This window comes from Festucalex cinctus, chromosome 8 (assembly GCF_051991245.1).
Source record: "Festucalex cinctus isolate MCC-2025b chromosome 8, RoL_Fcin_1.0, whole genome shotgun sequence".
Lineage (NCBI taxonomy): Eukaryota > Metazoa > Chordata > Actinopteri > Syngnathiformes > Syngnathidae > Festucalex > Festucalex cinctus.
In genome coordinates, this window is record NC_135418.1 from 12,535,423 (window position 1) to 12,554,380 (window position 18,958).

At 40.1% G+C, this 18,958-nt stretch overlaps 1 protein-coding gene across 3 annotated transcripts; it reads left to right on the plus strand.

Moving 5' to 3' along the window:
• Window positions 1-272: 272 nt before the first annotated feature.
• On the plus strand, window positions 273-17,505 carry pfkfb4a (6-phosphofructo-2-kinase/fructose-2,6-biphosphatase 4a). 3 transcript variants are annotated; one of them, XM_077529861.1, is made up of 14 exons: window positions 273-477; window positions 8,203-8,319; window positions 8,844-8,940; window positions 9,019-9,085; window positions 9,174-9,248; window positions 10,558-10,614; window positions 10,704-10,825; window positions 12,060-12,267; window positions 12,369-12,515; window positions 12,622-12,726; window positions 14,620-14,749; window positions 14,968-15,030; window positions 15,142-15,206; window positions 15,756-16,434. In XM_077529861.1, exons 1-14 carry the CDS (start codon window positions 426-428, stop codon window positions 15,813-15,815), a joined length of 1,365 nt encoding a protein of 454 aa, XP_077385987.1. In that variant the 5' UTR covers window positions 273-425; the 3' UTR covers window positions 15,816-16,434. The 3 variants fall into 3 exon arrangements, with proteins under 3 accessions (XP_077385987.1, XP_077385986.1, XP_077385985.1); XM_077529860.1 differs by lacking the exons at window positions 273-477; window positions 15,756-16,434 and adding exons at window positions 5,063-5,363; window positions 16,758-17,505; XM_077529859.1 differs by lacking the exon at window positions 273-477 and adding an exon at window positions 5,063-5,363.
• The last annotated feature ends 1,453 nt before the right edge of the window (window positions 17,506-18,958 follow it).

Genomic DNA, 18,958 nt, shown 5'->3' on the forward strand with positions numbered 1-18,958 from the left:
GATGGCAACTGCATGTTCTATTAGTTTGACACTTCATTTATTATTAGTATATGGAACTTACAATTCTAATGCTCCATCAGTGCTATTTCCATATTGTAAGAGAATGTTTGTATGTGTGTACAATACACTGTTTCCTGTCGTGTACATAGCTATATTTAACTAACTGTCATGGGAACTGTCAGTCCTTAGTGGGGACACTTCCTTGGAGCCTGTGGGAGGGTGTGTGTTGTGTTTGTGGGAGGTTGCAAAGGGGGGCAGGTATTGCTACCTAATTCCGTCCAGTTTTGCAGCAAGCCTAGCTTCTCGCTTCACACACTCGTTGTGTGTGTGTGTGCGTGAGCGCGCGCGTGTGAACGTGTGTTCCCAGTAAAAAAGCAAAGCATCAGTGCAGCGCTTGGCTCAGGGCTCCATCCATACGGTCCATCATGAGAGGCTGCTGCGGCCGATCCAAGCCGGCACAGAACCAGGGCAGCGCGGGTAAGAAGGCTTCCGCCTCTCGTTGTTGTCGTGGGCTGTAAATGCTGCGGTCGAAACGTGGGAGAGAGGCGCGCGAGGGAGACGTAAACAAGAGTGGACGTGCTGTCTCTGGGCTGGCACTGTCACCGAGACCTTTACCCTACATAACAACAACAACCTCCCAACGCTGCTGTTTGAGTTGCGCACGCGCTGCTTTGTAAAACGCTTTAGATTTGAATACATACATCTGTTGATGAAATGTCACCATGTCATCAGTCGATTGCTTATTTTGACGTTCGCCATGCTGATGTAGAGCTTCTTGCTCATTTTGATGGCTCATTGAATATGTAGCTATAGCATACAGTTCGTGTAGCCGACTATGTAACATAACATGCATTTTTAAGCAGAGATGCATGTGTGGCGATCGGCTGTTTCCATGACCAGTAAGCACTGGAGGAACTGGTCCCGCTCAGTCAGTCCAGCCTGGGCTAAAAGCTGTTAGCTGCTGGAAGGAGGGGGAGCCCTATAAAGTGGACCTCGTTTTACGGCAGAGTTTACGCTCATACGGTGGCAAGATCATCTCAATTGGTATATCAACTGTGCCGATTGCAGTAATAAAGTGTAAAACAGTGCTATAGGCCACGCATATGTGATCCAATCAAATTCAAATTATGAAAACTGTACGGCGGTAACTGAGCTTTGATTTGTGTCGCGTGTGGAAGTATTCTTGCGCCGCTGCGCAAAATAGTTCATTGGGGGCTGAATACAAACCTAATCGGAACCCCAGTTAGGTGCTGTAATTAAGCGAGTTCTTTATTCTACACCTTATTATATTGAATGCCGAGCATGATCAATAGTGCTTGACTGTTGAAACATTTGTGCAAAGGTCAGTTTGAGTTTATAAGATGAATGTATAGGCTGCCTAATAATTTCTAAGTTATTCTAATTATGACTGAATACAGACCTATTTTTTCCACAATAATAAAAAAAAATAGCTAATGTGAAGTACAGTATATTTACAGTAGGCTATATTAGCCGATATGCTAAGGTGGGCAAGAGTTGGCGTGCTGACACACATTTGAGTCCACTGACAGTTTGTGGGAATTAAAGGAGCTATTTAATTGAAAGACTATGCTATCACGTCATATGTAGGTCACATATCCTGTTGCTCCCCTGTTGTAAGTTTAATATAACCAGGCAATTAAAGCATGCCAACAACCGTGCTGTTACAATTGAAAGTGGCTTTTTATCAGCAACAAAGGTGGAAATCCTCTATTGTTCCTGTAAACAAAACAGTAGTTGTAGTGCAAAAGACAGCGTAAACAATAATGAATGGGATTTGTGTCGATGGCTTGTGGACTTGCATTGTGCTACGCTGCAGGCACATCATATTCAATCAAAAATAGTGATTGGACCTTGGCCCGAGTTATTTCTGGGTTGATTTGCTGACAACGTTAATGATATACAAGTTGGCATCAACATGCAGTGTGAGGAAAAAGCGCAATGCTGCCATCTAATGGATTTTGTTTAACATGAACTACTCCACTCTACTGTGTTACTGTTAAGTACTGTATAACAAAACAAGCATTTTTAGATCATTTGATCGGTTGGTAAGAACAAGGCTTGTTACAGTCAACTTTGACTAGCTAAACACAATAATGCATTTATTTAAATATTTATATTTTTGTCATGTTTTTGAGTAATATTTTATTATTAACTGCTCCACATTATTACGTGGCACAGCTGATGGCTGTTAGATTATTATTATTTTTAAATAGTACAGTGTTGTCAATTCTGAACATCCAGACATTTCTAATATCTCTGGAATGCAACGCACTGTAAACACTTCCAATGGTGAAAACAAACGTCATAATCTATTGCCTTTGCCTGTGACTAGCATGCAAACCATGTAGATGGTTATAATATCACATTTTGAAATCAAAATATTCCTCCCAAAGCAAATTACAACGATCAAAAGCCAGCTGGAATAGGCTCCAGCGCTCCCATGACCCTTGTGAGGAGCAGGGGCACAACTTTCTGAGGGGTATGCAGACACATTAAAAAGGGAACCCCCCCCCCCCCCCCCCCTACCATTTTGCCAACCATTTACTTTATGAGGTTTTGACACGATGCCAGTATTATAGCAGCTTAAAGCTGATCATCTTAAAGGGAAATTGAGTAGACTTTTTGATTTTCCAATGTTCATTCATTGTTCTATTGCATCAACAAGCATTTTTTTTTTAAAATGTAATCGCTAGTTATATTACAGAGGTTGTCGCAAACTTTAGGTTGTTGCATTCTATTAGTACACCACTAGATGGCACTAAATTCTACACACTGTCTCTTTAATCAAAAAAACAACAACAAAGATATATACAGTAACAAATAACAGCAGCTGCACCTAGTGCACAACACATTCTCTGTAGTGGAAATATGAAATTATGAGATTTGAAGAACAGTTTGTACTCTGTTGTTGTGTCTTTGCACCAAGGTTATTAAAAAAAACTATAACAAACTATATTTTATATTTACAAAAATAACTACATCTACGGTAACTATAATTACTGTATAGCAAAAATGTCCTTGTTTTCATCTTTTATAATTTAATACATGAGCTTTTGGGATTTTTTTAATTGTGATTTTAAGTATATTTATTTCTATATTAACCTGAATAAGGACATTTTAAAGTGTTGCACACAAGTGATGTCTTGTATCAGCAGCCAATAGAAAAGCACCTTAAGATGACGTCGCTTCTAAGCGACAATTTTGCGTGCTTGACTTTTGGCTCCAATGGCTCGCCTCGCCTGCTTTTTCATTTAACTCAGCTGAAACACACAAATTAGGTAAGAAATGCAGGACATTTTTTTTTCATTTTATCATGGTGTTTAGTAAATCATTTAAATAAATCAGTTAATTAAATTATTTGATTTTTTTTTATTTTTTAATGTTTTTAAAATTAAATTAATTGATTAAATCACAATCATCAAAAACTACTCAAACTAAGCATTTTTGAAATAACTAAAACTCGTAAAAACTAACAGAGCTGCCCTGAAAACCAATGAAACTAATTCAATTAAAAAAAAAAAAAAACAGGAGAGTAGAAGAAGTGACAGTCACAGAGCAGATGAGCGCCTTATAAGTCACGTGACTTTATTTGATCATTACACGTGCTCCAAATAATTTTCCTCCCAGGCGCCCCCATGCAGTGCATATCCTGCATACCCCCTTTTTGCGCCACTGGTGAGGAGTAAGCGGTTAAGAACATGGATGGATGTACAGGCTAGGATAGGATAGGATAGGATAGGATAGGATAGGATGGCAAGTACCCATACCCGGGCCGTGCCTGTGACAAGTGACAAGTATCAGCCGCCCTCTTCTGGCCACTTTACGATCAGGAACTAGAAATTTTCTGCATCTTTAACTGTAACCTCTGATCTAACTTTCTGTATCTATGTTACTTATCAACGGATGCTACAGCTGCTTGTTTACTTTGAAACCTAGCATGTAGCAGACATATGTGACATAATGCATGCTGTGATCATGACATCTCTGATCCGCTTATCAAAGGAGACTGAATCTGTCCTCTTTCATCTATGGCTGCTTCAAACTACAAAGCATATGTAGGAATGAAAAAAGTTTTGGTTGCTTTGTTTATGATTATATTATTGCTAATGTTTTATGTCATGTTTTATGTAAAGCGTTTTGTTCCAGCTGCAGCTGTTGTGCAAGCGCTATTTTTTTTTTAAGTTAAGAAAGACTTATTAGAACATCTGGTATGTATTTGGGTTTAATCTAGTTTTTCTCAATTATTTTTTTTTCCTTATCAGCCGTCCACACCACTGCCACCTACTGTAGTGGATATGCAATTACTATTTAGTCTACTAAAGCAAAAAAAAAAAAAAAAAAAAAAAAAAAAAAAAAACATGTTCCCTGTGGTAATTTTGAACACATTCGCATCCACAATACAGAAATAGGAAGTGGCAGCCCTGTCCACAGAAATAGGAAGGTGTGCACTGTGCACGCTTGTAAAACCGGATTATATCAGTTGTTTGTTTTTACTTACTCTTTTACAAAGAGTAAAATAATAATAATAATAATAATAATAATAATAATAATAATAATAATAATAATAATAATAAATCATATATAGGTTATAGGTCAAAGTGGCGGGAAAAAAGTTTTGAAGTGATTTATCTTGGTCCTCATTTCATTATACTGAATCACAAAACATGTTTTTTTGTAAACTTTTCTGTAGGCTATCCACTGTATTTATAGAGGGAAATAAATTAAGACGAGAAAAAAACTAAAGTGATAAACCTCGACATGAAACCAAGATAAAAAAAAAAACCAAAAAAACACGAAAATTATCAAATGGGAAAAAAGCAAACATAAGAGCAAGATGGTAAAATAGTATTTTTGATTTATGAAAAAGATAATACAAGTTGTTTGGAATATAAATGTAATGACAATTTGACGGTGTCAGTTTGAGTGTAAAATAAATACATATATCAAATGAATAAAGTGGTCGTCATCGTCGGTGTCGCTGTGACGTGTTTACGGTTAAGCGTCAGAAAAGTGCCTGCGCGTGCATTACGGTCATTACGACCAATTGTCGGTCTCCTGTCAGGCGACTTTTGCACGTGACGTAACATAGCGCGATCGAGTGGGAGGCTGACGGAGACAGCGTCTGCATCCTCGTCGAGCTATCACGATGAAACCCCGGTCACCTTCGGAGCAGCATCACGGAAAGAGACCTCGCGTCCCCGCGGCGGCCTCCACGTCGCCGCAAGACGCTATGGAGGACACCACGCCGCCGAATCCGCGGGAACTCACCCAAAACCCCCTCAAGAAGATTTGGATGCCCTGTAAAAATGGCCTTCCCGAGAGGCACATTTCTCAAAGGAAGGGTGCGTATGGCGACGGCGTGGTTCTGACATGTTATTCTTCCACTCCTATGCTACTCGTTTGCATAACTTGTTTGCTTTTAACGCCCTGCGCTAAAGCATTCAAGCCTGCTACGAGTCCCGCGATGTGCTGCTAGCTTAAACATTTAGCGCGTGCGCTTGCTGCTGCTAATGCGGTCTTCTTGCGCCTCACGTCACACTTTGAAGGGGCCAAGCCGTGAGGCTGGGAACGTGTATGGCGAACCACCACCCTCTGTTGAAAAACACAATAGTACTACTCGGCGTGTGGTAGTCTTGCGTGGTGCAGGCTGCATCTGCTCGCTCAACGCTGTGCCGAGCAACCCGCGGGATGCGGCGTTAATGCGGGGGTCGGTCCTCGCTTTACGACGCGTACTCGAAATGTGACTCGTGCATTTGAATCATCACAATAAATGGGCACAAACACCTGCTGTGGCACATGTTGGAGCAGCGGCCTACTTAAGCATATGGCAAGCCATTTGTGCATTTATGCTTACTAATTACTTTTCATTCATAATTCAGCGCACTAGTGGGATAGTAAATGCTTAATCGGCTTTCCATAAAGAAGCATTACTTGACAACTGTGTGCTACTAGAACTAGGCCTACTACAATATTCTACTTGTTAACGTCTAGGCTTGACTAGTACTACTACTAGCGAGCAGATGTCAACTTGTGCAATGATTTTCCTCAGCAGGTGTCCTACAAGTAGGTCAAAGTTGTCCTACTACTAGTGTGCTGAAATGTTATTCAGTAGTGGGGGGGATTAACAAGACAGACATCCAACTAGTGCACTTGATTGTTGCACAAGGGAGTGGAGCTCAACCTTTAAATATAACTCAATAAATAAAAGAAGTCAAGGCAAAATGTATAGATATTCAACTGTCACGAATGATTGACCATTCTAAAGTGTTGAATTTGGCTTGCTGTCTTTGGTGATGCAATGTTTATGGTTGAACAAAACAAAAAAAAATGCCGTTTTTGATATCTCCTGAATAGTGACGATTTTGGAGGTACAAGGTTTTGGCCCGGCACCAGCGATATACTGTACACCAGGGGTGGCCAAATTCGGTCCCCGAGAGCCTCTATCCAGCCATGTTTCCATTTTTCTCTCCACTAACACACCTGATTCATGATCAGGATCGTTCTCAGGCTTGTGCAAAGCTTGCTGATTAGCTGATCATTAAATTCAGCTGCGCTGAAGGAGGGAGACATGGAAAACAGGCTGGATAGGGGCTCTCGAGGACCAAACTTGGCCACCACTGCTGCACACATTTTCCATGGAAGAGGGTTATCCCCACTTCTTCAAATCCAACTTGCATCATTTATTTTGCTCCATTGGAGCAGAAAGTCATTAAACGCCTTTTTCAGAAACTCAGAATTAAGTGAAATTGCTTTCTTGTTCAAAAGATAATGAATTATATAATCTGTTGGAAAATATAAAGAATGTCAAGTGTTCAATATAGGATTAAGGCGTGGTTCACACGGCAAGATTTTAAAATTGTCGGCCGATTTCCAATCTTTGACAGACACCACACGTGAAGAGAAAAAAATCACGGGAGTTACAGTTTTGAACGTACAGTGTGTGGTGTGCAGTCACACCGCACAATCACATGCCACACACGAGCCGAGTTCATTCAAGAAGGTGGATGGGAAGTCTCGCAAAACCTCTCGAGATTAAATGTGACTTCCAACATGAGTTAGTCCTGGTTTTCAGCCAAAAAGCGGCATGAAAAAGGAAGCGTGGTGTTTAAAGGAGCGTAAATGGGCACTGGCGAGACATCGCTTGCCCAGGTTCGCGTCTTACCCGGAGACCACGTTTATTTGTGGAGAATGTGTGCGCGTGTATAAAAAACAAACAAATAATTAATTTAAACAAATAAATAAATAAATAAAGAGTGTAATAGCGCGAGCACGGACTTTCTACTGCGTCATGACTCTTTTGATTTTGGATTCACCACCGGCTTCCTCAAAAAAAAAAAAAAAAACACCGGCTTCCTCGCTGCCTCGCTTTCTGATTGGCTGCCCGTCAACCGTCCTCGGGGGACACAGGACACGGAGCGAAGTCGGGCCAAAAAAATCCAACATGTTGGATATGCCCAATTTCAAGTCAGAGGTCCTTCCGAGCGCCGATATCGGGAGGCGACGTGTGTGGTGATAACAAACACGGCAGGATTATCTGTGAAGATTATCGCTTGCGTCTCGGCACTTCCTTAAGATTGTCGGGAGGGGAAATTCGGGGCTAAAATCTGGCCAATTCTCCTGCCGTGTGAACCAGGGTTAAGGTGAAGTGAAGTGGATCCAAATGGCCAGTATAACTATATTTTCAAATTACCACTCACTTTTTGAGAAAAAGTGAAACCTTATGCAATCTTTTCTGCTACTGAACTGGATGTGGGAAAGTTCATGTTTCTATAGTCAACAAATAGAACTGCCATTTCCAACAGCCTCTCAAATGTCTCCAAATGCATCCTGGAGAAATGAGCCAATGATGCGTGACCATCATTTTAAACATGGTCCTAAATTGAAAAATGCCTTCTGTCATCTATCATCTATTTTGCGCTGGAGTTGAAGCAATGAAATGATGTCTGATCGACCTCAAAACCGAGACACTATTTGGCCACTTTGCCCTCTGACACAGTCATCTGTGCAAACACTGGCCCAGTTAAGCAACACACAATGATGTGAATGTGTTGATTGTAAAAGTGCTGTTTCATAATGCCTGACACCAACACATTCTTCACAGAGATCCGCCATAATTTCATGAAGAAATTTTATGGACAATGTAGTATGGTAATCAAGCCTGCTATCTCTCTTCCTTTGCAGTATGTATGACCAACTGTCCTACCCTGATCGTGACAGTGGGTCTTCCTGCTAGGGGGAAGACCTACATCTCCAAGAAATTGACCCGCTATCTCAACTGGATAGGGGTTCCCACCAGAGGTATGCCTTTCCTAATTTTTGTTTTGCTAAATTTAGGGGTGTGAATTGCCTAGTACCTGACGATTCGATTCGTATCACGATTCACAGGTCACGATTCGATTCGATACCGATTAATCCCGATACGAATTTATAAGTCGATTCTTGCGATTTTTTTCATTCAAATTTAGAAAATACTAATCAGTAAGCTTGTAGAGTGTAAGATTTATATGAAAATGTATTATTTATTTATCTGAAATTTCAGTCTTATAGAGGTTGTAATCTGTTTCATGTTTAAACAGCATTAAAATAAAATATTAAGGCTTAATGTTCCGTTCATATAACATTCTTCCATGCCCAAGGTGTGAATCCTAAAAAAAAAAAAAAAAAAAAAAAAAATCGATTCTGCTGATTATTGAATCGATTCGAGAATCGCGCGATGTAGTATCGCGATATATCGCCGAATCGATTTTTTTTAACACCCCTAGCTAAATTTTACTGAAGACTTCCTTCAAGATTAATGGGAGCAATCCTTTTGTGTTCTCCAGAGTTCAACGTAGGACAATACAGGAGAGAGTGTGTGAAGATCTATAAGTCCTTTGAGTTCTTCCGTCCAGATAATGAGGAAGGGTTAAAAATCAGAAGGTACGATTCTGTAATCATTGTTCTCAAGCGCACGAGTCTTTGATGCTGATCGGTGGGTTTCATGTCCGATCTTTGCAGACAATGCGCGTCGGCAGCTTTAAACGATGTGCGACAGTACCTCACCGAAGAAGGAGGCCAAGTTGCGGTAGGTCCCATCTTGGCTTTGGTGTTTGATGCTGCTGAGTTGACAAGAGTGCAGTGCCTTTAGTGTTGGTTCTTTTTGTGGGGCACAGGTTTTTGATGCAACAAACACCACTCGAGAAAGGAGAGAAACCATCATCGAGTTTGCAGAACAGAATGGCTTCAAGGTAAAGAGTAAAGGTGTTTTAAAACCCCTTATCATTAGGGCAATTTTGCTGAAAATGCATAAAAAGTGCACCCAAAGTAAATTTGAAGCTGTTCTTGAAACATTTGGAGTGTCGGCATAGTTGTTTTATTTTTTTTTTATTTATTTATTTTTTTTAAGATAAGATTACAATTTTTGCCACCGGTGGGACGTCTGCATGATAGTAGAATACCAATCGGATTAGCTGGTGTTTTTCTTTTTCTTATTTTTTTCTTCTCACAATTAAACAGTTTTTCAATTTATGTAAACTATATTTGAAACATATATATATATATATATGCTATTGTGAACCTTTTTTCATAACGCTCTCACTGGCTTGGCTTCAAAGTTACTGTATAGCCTATGCAAAAGTCCATCATTAATATACTATAAGACAGAAGCAGCATTCCACTTGACATCATTCTGCCATGCAGGAGTTACGTCTTATAAATCCACGTTCCTCAAAATCAATTTCAAAGATTTGTTGGTGATCTTTTTTTTTTTTTTTTCTTCTTAATTTTTTTGAAATTCGCTGATTGTGATCGGCCCAACAAAACCTGATCTGGTAAAGCCTGCTTAAAGTGGAAGTCAACCAAAACAATTTCTTTTTTGCGATATGCTCTGTGTGCCTTCACTCGTCTAAATGCGGCGTTCTGATTCCTGTTGCGTTTGTTGAATATGAATAAAGCATAAAGCCGGGGCGGCGTGGCTCAGTGGTATGGTGATCGTCTCCCAAACCAGAGGTTGTGGGTTCGATCCCAGGCCATTGTGATCACGTCGACGTATCCTTGAGCAAGATACTGAACCCCCAATTGCTCCTGATGCTGCGTCATCAGTAGGTGAAGGGGTAGTCAAAATGTAAAGCGCTTTGAGTGCCTTAAAGGTGGAAAAGCGCTATATAAATGAAGTGCCATTTAAAGCAGCAAAATATACCCGTTTTTATCCATCTCAGGAGGCGGCCATTTTGCCACTTGCTCAGGTAACGACCAATCACAACTCACCTGTTTTCTGAGTTTGGTCATGTTAGCAAGCTGAGCTGTGATTGGTTGTTACTTGAGCCCTGAGCGACTGATGTCATTTTTGCTCGACTGCAAGCGGTAAAATGGCCGCCCCCAGGAATAGATTAAAACAGGTGGATTCATATTCGCCAAACACAATATTAATACACTACTGTGGGGACATAGAACATATTAGTGTAAAGAATTGTTTTTGTGTTGACTTAACTTTCATAACAAGTGTGTTGCATGCTTTTGTGATGCTTTTGCTAAGGACTGCTTGCGTGTCGTCTTCAGGTGTTCTTTGTGGAATCTGTGTGTGAAGACCCAGATGTAATCCAGGAGAATATTGTGGTGAGCATATCAATTTGTTATTCAGATTACATCAAGATCGAATGAGCAAGTGTAAATTGTGCTATTTGTTGTTTTGTGTTTCTGTTTAGCAAGTGAAGCTGGGCAGTCCTGATTACACTAACTGCAATACTGAGGAGGCGGTGGAAGACTTTATGAAGAGGATCAAGTGTTATGAAAACTCTTATGAGACCCTGGATGAGGTCTTGGACAGGTGAGACTGAGTGGAATGATGATGTATCGTGTATTTATCAAACCATTCCGTACCAAAACCACCAGACATTCCAACAGCTTGTTCTCTGACCAGTGACTTGGCACTCTGTTTTATTGACATTATTGCATTACTGCTTGGAAAATAAACAGCATTTTAAGTGTTGTTGCGATCAAATGACAAATCAGACTTACCATTTACAATGTACATCAATAAAAACAAATACCTGATTAAAAAGCAGAAGTAGAAGGCTGACGCTCCCCAAGTGCCGGACCAACAGACTAAAGAACTCTTTTGTCCACCGTGGCATTGTACTCTACAACTCCTCACTGGGGGGGGAGGTTGTAGCATGCACTTCACTTCACAAATAAGATACTTTACTGTACTTTCATTTATTTTATTTAATCTTCAGTGTGATAACCTTATTTATTGTATTTGTATTTGATTATTATTATTATTATTAACTAAATCTCTGGTATAATAATCTTATTTATTGATTGATTGAATTTTTATTATTATTATTAATTCAATCTCTGGTGTAATAACCTTATTTATTTATTGATTGATTGATTGAATTATTTTTTATTTTATGATCTGTTCTTATTGCTGCTGGACATGTAAATTTCCCAGAGGGAGCCATCCCAAAATGAGGCTGATCTTGAAATACTTCCTGTTTTCTTCTTTCAAATTTAGTGTTACACAATAGTGTGCCGTCATCTAGTGTCCAACAGTAGAATTACTACCAAAATATGAGTAAGAACGGGACAAAAATCTGCGAAATACACAAGAGTATTCAATGAAACATTAGAAGCTACAATATCAATATGTACAAACTATTACAAACAAGCACATTGAAGCAATCTGGAGTTAGCAAAATTCATCTATATTCCATATTCAATGCAAGCCATTTTATATCAATACAACCCATTCAATAAAATACATTAAGTTCATTTTAAAATTAATTTACATTGGTTTAACACGTAGCTGAATTATGTTTTAAACTCATTTAATTGCAAAATGTTTTTTTATCTCTATTTTCTCCCTTTTCATCCTGTAAATATACACACTTCAACCAATGCTACCAATAAGTCCTCATTCAACTCCAGCTAATTCATTATCATCTCTTTCAAGTTGGAGAAACTGCACTTAATTCAAATAACTTGACATTTACTGTACTGTAATATATAAACTAAGCGTGATGGGACACTCAGCGTGATTCTTGCTGCGCTCCGTGTAGGGATCTCTCCTACATCAAAATCATGGATGTAGGTCAGCGCTATTTGGTCAACCGGGTGTTGGACCACATCCAGAGTCGGATCGTCTACTATCTCATGAACATCCACATCACGCCTCGCTCCATCTACCTGTGTCGCCATGGAGAGAGTGAGCTGAATGTGAAGGGTTGCATCGGAGGAGACTCTGGTCTGACAGCGAGAGGCAAAGAGGTACGGAAGACGTGGCCGCTCAGGTGTGGCTTCACCATCCTCTACCCATGCTTCATTTATTTATTTATTTATTTTTTTAAATCTTGTTTTCCTGAATATAGTTTGCCAAGAAGCTCGGCCAGTTCATCCAGGCTCAAGGCATCAGTGACCTGAAAGTGTGGACCAGTCAAATGAAGAGAACCATCCAGACAGCCGAAGCTCTCAGTGTGCCCTACGAACAGTGGAAGGTCCTCAACGAGATTGACGCCGTGAGTGCTGAGCTCCAGCTCAAAATGATCGCCCGCCATCTTTTCTGCTTTCATCACGCATTCGGTGCGGAGTGTTGATCAGTGCGTGTGTTTGGTGCCACTTCAGGGTGTTTGTGAGGAGATGATGTATGAGGAGATTCAAGATAACTACCCTCTGGAGTTTGCACTGCGGGACCAGGACAAGTACCGTTACCGCTACCCGAAAGGAGAGGTCAGTCACGTAATGGAAGATGGTTGACAAACGTGCGTTATGTGTCATGGATGTAGACGTAAATAATGGGATATGAACTCAATGAACCATGAATTTATATGCTAGATATTATTTAGCTACCTGTTAGAGTTGTTAACACTTTGACTTGCGGTTTTTAACATCACAAAATTCTACCAAACAAGTGGATTTAGACACAAGTCAGAAAATTACAATGTAAATCACATAACAATATGTAATTGTAAACAAATCTGTGGCTTTATCACTTCAGCATCGTGATATCATATTAAAACTGCCACAATATCGTCATGTCACGATATTAAAAGCAGCACATCTGTTAAAAAAAAAAAAAAAAAAGTCAGGTTGATTTCCATTTGTGCAGTTCTAGCACCCACTAGTAGCTAGTTTATTAGTGCAATTTAATTTTCATTAGGGACGTTTTGGCCTAATTGACAGATGAAGGGGAACCTAATTTGCGTGTGAAGCGATCATTGTGTGCTTGCATTAGCAAGTAAGTGCCTCAATATTGTTATTATTGCATTGCTGTTATCTACAAAAGCACAATATTGTGCTTTTTTTTTGTATGAGGTCTTTTTTTTTTTTTTTTTTTTTTTTTTTTTACAATATTGTGATCTTTTTTTTAAATATCACCAACCCCCCTACAATATTGTGATAATTATGGTATCGTGACCTTCATATTGTGATAATATCGTATCGTGATGTTTGGATATAGTTACATCCCTAGAAGCAACCACCTTCGCTTCCCGGCTGTTTTACTTGATTTTGACTGATTTCGCAAGGCCCACAGAATATTGTGTTCTAGTTCTATAAAAACATGGAACCTACCAAAAGAAAGATTAGTTTCTTCTTTCATCGGGAAAAAAAAAGTATATTTGTATCTGTTTCTATTTGCAGAAATTAGCTTTAGAATAGCTAAGTTTCATCATCATTCACAAACCTGTTGAAAACACGAGAAAGAAGCTTGTTGTTACTCTTCTGCCACCTGCTGGTCGTTTTATGTAATAACTACCTCTTCAGGTCAGAGTCTGCATCAAAGCCTTCTGTATGCTCAAGCATAAAAAAGTATACTGTAATAAGTTTTTCGGACCATGGCGATATTTAAAATGGAACGATTTTGGGAGCAAATGAGTTAAGTACTGAACCTGTCTAGACACTACAGGTTATTATATAAATAAAACATTCAATACATATTAAAAATAAAGCATACAAACTGCCTGAGTATTATCTTTTTTTTTTTTACGGCCTTTTCGATATTAAAAATGGCATTCGGCAACTTTGTAATGTTGACAGTAAAGTTAAGTGAAATTCATAGAGCTTAATTAAACACATTTCTTTTCCAGACGGCTAGTTCCTACCCAATATCTGGATCAAAAATCATTTTGGCTGTTACTTGTATATATATATATATATATTTTCCCCCATTTGGGAGCTTTGGGGTTTTTCATTAAGTGTAAACTATATTCATAATCAATATAGTGTACTCCATATGAATGTTGAATGTATTGATGACTTCATTAACTAAAATAAATTAGTTTTTCCAACAAAATTTAAATTTGACACTTTACAACAGTTACAATTTCTCTCAATCAGGTGTACTTTTATCCTCAATTACTAATTAAACATAAGTGCATCTTTCAGACTTTTGCATTTCGTGTTTGTATAAATTGGTCATGGTTCAAGTGAGGAAATGCGTGCATTGTAAGGGGCTGTTTTGTCCCTCCTTTCGATCTGTAGCTAATTGAATAGAGTGTCATATCAGTTAAAAGTGAACCACATGGACTCCATCTGTATTGTCAGTGGAAGACATTTACAATTGACACTTGAGCCCAACCAATCGCATCTTGGCATACATGTAATTGTTTGTTGTTGACTCAGTCCTACGAGGACCTAGTGCAGCGGCTGGAGCCCGTCATCATGGAGCTGGAGAGGCAGGAGAACGTGCTGGTCATCTGCCACCAGGCTGTCATGCGCTGCCTACTAGCTTACTTCCTGGACAAGACGGCAGGTGAGTCTTTGAGACGGAACCACTCGAGGCCTCTTGAAAAAAGACGTGTGTCACTGCTGATAATTTCCCGCATGAACTACAGTGAGTTTGGCACCAAGTTTTTTGGGGCGAAAAGGTGTTATTGAACACCCCACTATACCTTGAGCCCAAAACATTTTAACTATGATGCTGTTTGTTGTGGTAGTCCCATGATTGTGTTTATATTTGCATTTCCACAGAGGAGCTGCCCTACCTGAAGTGCCCGCTGCACACAGTGTTGAAGCTCACTCCAGTGGCGTATGGTAGGATGCCTTATTTTTATTTATTTTTTGCTTTTTTTGCCTCAAGTGTACATCCACAATGTGTAAACCGTGACGAGCGCCCTTCTGACAAGTCTAACCTCCTTTCACCAGGCTGTAAGGTGGAGTCCATCGGCCTCAATATCGATGCTGTCAACACGCACAGAGAGAAACCAGAGGTGCGTACAATCGCTTATACGCACGCACACTCATGCCAGCTGACCCACATTAAGCGCAATGAAACTGGACAAAACCGGATAGCTTCAGTGGCTTCAGGCGCTGAACATTATGCTGCAACATGATTATTTTTCAACACTCGGCATAGTAATCAGGGTACGTAACTCTGAACTCTCCCTCGTACCCTTTACACATTTGTCGCAACACAAAGTGTCTGGATAAAACTTGACTTCAACAAATACAACCTGACCTCATGAAATTTGATAGAGATCAGGCTCTGAACATGAGATTGGAACCTCCATGCTAAATTGCACATTAAAACTAAAAATAGAATGCTTATTTTTATAGCTGATGAGCATGTAGCCGGAAAATCATTGAATAAAGAGTTGGACCCCATCCCCCGCTGATGAAAATATTGTCAAACAAGGTGGATTCACGTCTTGCTAACCTGATTGTAGCAGCTAAACGGCAAATATCATCCCAATTTTTGCCCACGTTGTTTTGATCCCTCCACATTTGTGTGTGCTTTTTCCCCCCCGTCCATGGAACAGAACGTAGAGGTGTCGCGGATGTCAGAGGAGGCTCTGCTAACAGTGCCAGCTCACCAATGAGGCAGTGCCCCTCCCCTGGCTTCCTTTTAGCCCTCATTGCGCACCTCGCCGTAACCCTTGTGATGCACACTGCACCTGCCAACCTCTTTGCCCGCCACCTTCCTCTCATCCTATTCCTCTCCAACGTCGCCTGTGCTTTCTGCACTCATGTCCTGTGTCCGCTAGTGGTCGATGTGATAGCTGACTGGAATCCAGTTCATTCTTGATTATTTGGAATAATATGACACCGACCTCGCGTCATGCACATTCTCCCTTTTTTTTGGAGAACTAATGAAAAGATTTGTGGACATGAGGCTCCCAAATGTGAAGGATCAAGACAAATACGTTGACCTATGAAGTTTTTTCCCCTCATGACTGAACTAATGTAACTGTGTTTGCCTTGTTTTTTACACATTACTTGTACTTTTGCAATATTGCACAACTTTTTGTCACCAAAATGCGTAGGATGTCTCAAATCATTTATACTCAAGTAAAAATCATGGAAGTATAGCTACAGTATGTTAACTTTTATTTGACATTGTGTGTGGTTTTTTTTCTCCTCAAATCACTGACACCAATGAAGCAGAAATTTCTGTTAACTGTTTCTAAATAAACTTCCTTCACTCAGCATTGCTCCAAACCCACTCTCGTCAGTCATTTCTCAATATTTTTATTCAACATTTGTTATTCACAGATCTGACATATTTCCACTTAACTACAGTGCAACTGGATTTATTCATGAAAGTGCTGCCACACTTCCACCTGAACTGAATACTCAAGATTTTAATATTGTCAGAAATGTTTTTGTAAAGTTTAAAAAAAAAAAAAAATGGACCAAAAAAAACTTAAACTGTATAATGCAAACAACCGCAGAATTGAAAAGATCCTTTCAATTGCAGCCGACACGCGTGCGTCCGTTTGAGGTCGATAAGAGCTCTGACACTGCTGCGTTGCTCTTTCCAGATCGTGAACGTCCATCGAACAACAGAGGACGCCCTGCAGACCGTCCCTGCTCACCTTTGACACTGCTGCGTGTGGCCACCAGTGAGACTCGCGTTTCTCTTGTGGCGCCCTGTTGTCGCGTTTCCTCTCTCTTTAGGGTGCACTTCCTGTTCACGCGGGTGACTGTCAGGCTGAAGTGCCTCTGATGCAGAAACACCTCTGTAGCTCTTAGATACGATTTGAAGGAATTCGATTGATTTTGAAGTTTTGCACGTTGTGGTCACATTTGCCCCAGCATGGTATCAGTGTGTCCATATGATTGTATTTTGGTGCAGTAGTTTAAAGAGTTATTTTTATAATTACAATGGGTCCTATCCAAAGATCATTTACTTCATATTTGAAATGCTTAAATGTGCAATCATTGTTTTTGTGATTGTGTCCTCAGTGTTTATGTGCAATTTAAAGGTTTCTAACCTACTTTTACCTGGAACAAAATACTATGAAAGATTTTATCTTTGCGAATGACGACTGGAATCATAGTAAGAAAAACAATCACTCACCTCGGTTGTTTCCACTAACTTGGCAACTTCTATGTCTCGCCTCAAGCAGATGTACTGCCATTTGTAATTTCTGATACTATATTCCATTATGATGGAAAATTGTGATGAGTGTGTGCGTGTGTCCTAGTGGGTTAATATGAAAAGAAAAAGTTAATGTAGGGTTGATTGTTATTCAATTGAAGTACAATAAAGATATTTTTACACACTGATCAACTCTGATACAGTATTGTCTATCACATTACTGTAGTGTTTAGTGACAGATAAACATTTTCATTGATCAAACCACTTCAAACCCATCCTGTCTTTACACAAAAAAATAAAAAAATAAATCAGAAATCCATCTGAGTTTTTACCCCCCCCCAAAAAATAATAATAATTCCACACCCGCGGCCATTCCACCAAAATATCTCTCAATACTTTGCAACTTATGAACTTCATCCTCATGTGTTTAAACATCTATTTACCAGAGTGACACCCTGACAATGTATTTCAACACACTTCACTTGAAATTAGAGTTGCAACCAAGAAGATGCTTTAAGCACAAGCCTATGACGTGTAAAAGCTTCGAACTTCGAAGCTTACGTGATATTTGCAGATGCGTGATTCAGGATGTTCGACGCTCACTAAGTTCGAGGTCCCGCTGGTTTCATTTGAACATCACTACTTATTTCGCCAACCTAATAATGTTGCTACACCAACTTCCACGAGAAATATGTTAGCAAATACTGGGATATCTCGACGTGGCACACAAGCACAACGTCCGGGTGACTTGCAAGTACTTCAAGGAGCTTGTTGACTGCGGATTGCTGTGGAAAGACTGGACTGCCGTTCTGTCTTTCCCTAAAGCTTCTTACACTCGTCGGTTCTGGGAGACGCTGCGCCTAAGAAACGTCAACCATGTGGTCGTGAGAAGCACCAGAGAGAAGGACTGGGAGACGTTATCTCGTGACCTCCCGTCTGTCACAAAAGTGATCTTGGATTATTCCAACTGAAAAGAATTTGCCCAATTTGAAGAGCTTTCCCCAAATAACGCATCTGGCTGTGAAATACAGTTCCGACTGTCTTTTGCTGAACATCTCCACACTCACAGTGTGTGAAGCGGAGAAGCTGATGCATCTGAGTATCTGTCTAGGGAGTTTTTCCTTGAATGCCACGAGCCACTTTATTGCTGCTCTCACAGCCCTTAGGAATCTGACATCTTTCGTGTTTCATGAATATCAGAATAGTGGCTATTGTGTAATGACGATTCCATCAATACTTTGCTGTCTTCCTTGACTGAAGCATTTGTTACTCGCTTGTGTGATAGGCCTCCCACAAAATGTCTCTTCCCCAGTGGAGCATGTCACACATCCACTATCCAGTTTGGAACTCATTGACATTGAGTACTGTACCAATTAGACTAGCGGCTCTACTGCCGAACTTGAAGACACTGGCTGTCGTCGACATGTACGCTGTTTCCAGAACTCAGTCTGGTTCGCGGCATTCTCGCAGTGAGAACCTGGCATCATGGCTGAGTCACCTTGATCAACTGTCAACCTTGGTCATCAAATTTAGTGGGCGCGTAGAGGAATACGCCAATTCTATCCCAGCTTCGATGACCAGGCTCACGCTCCGCGTTCCCGGAATGAGCAAAGAGGAGATTGCGTCCGTTGCATCGCGGGT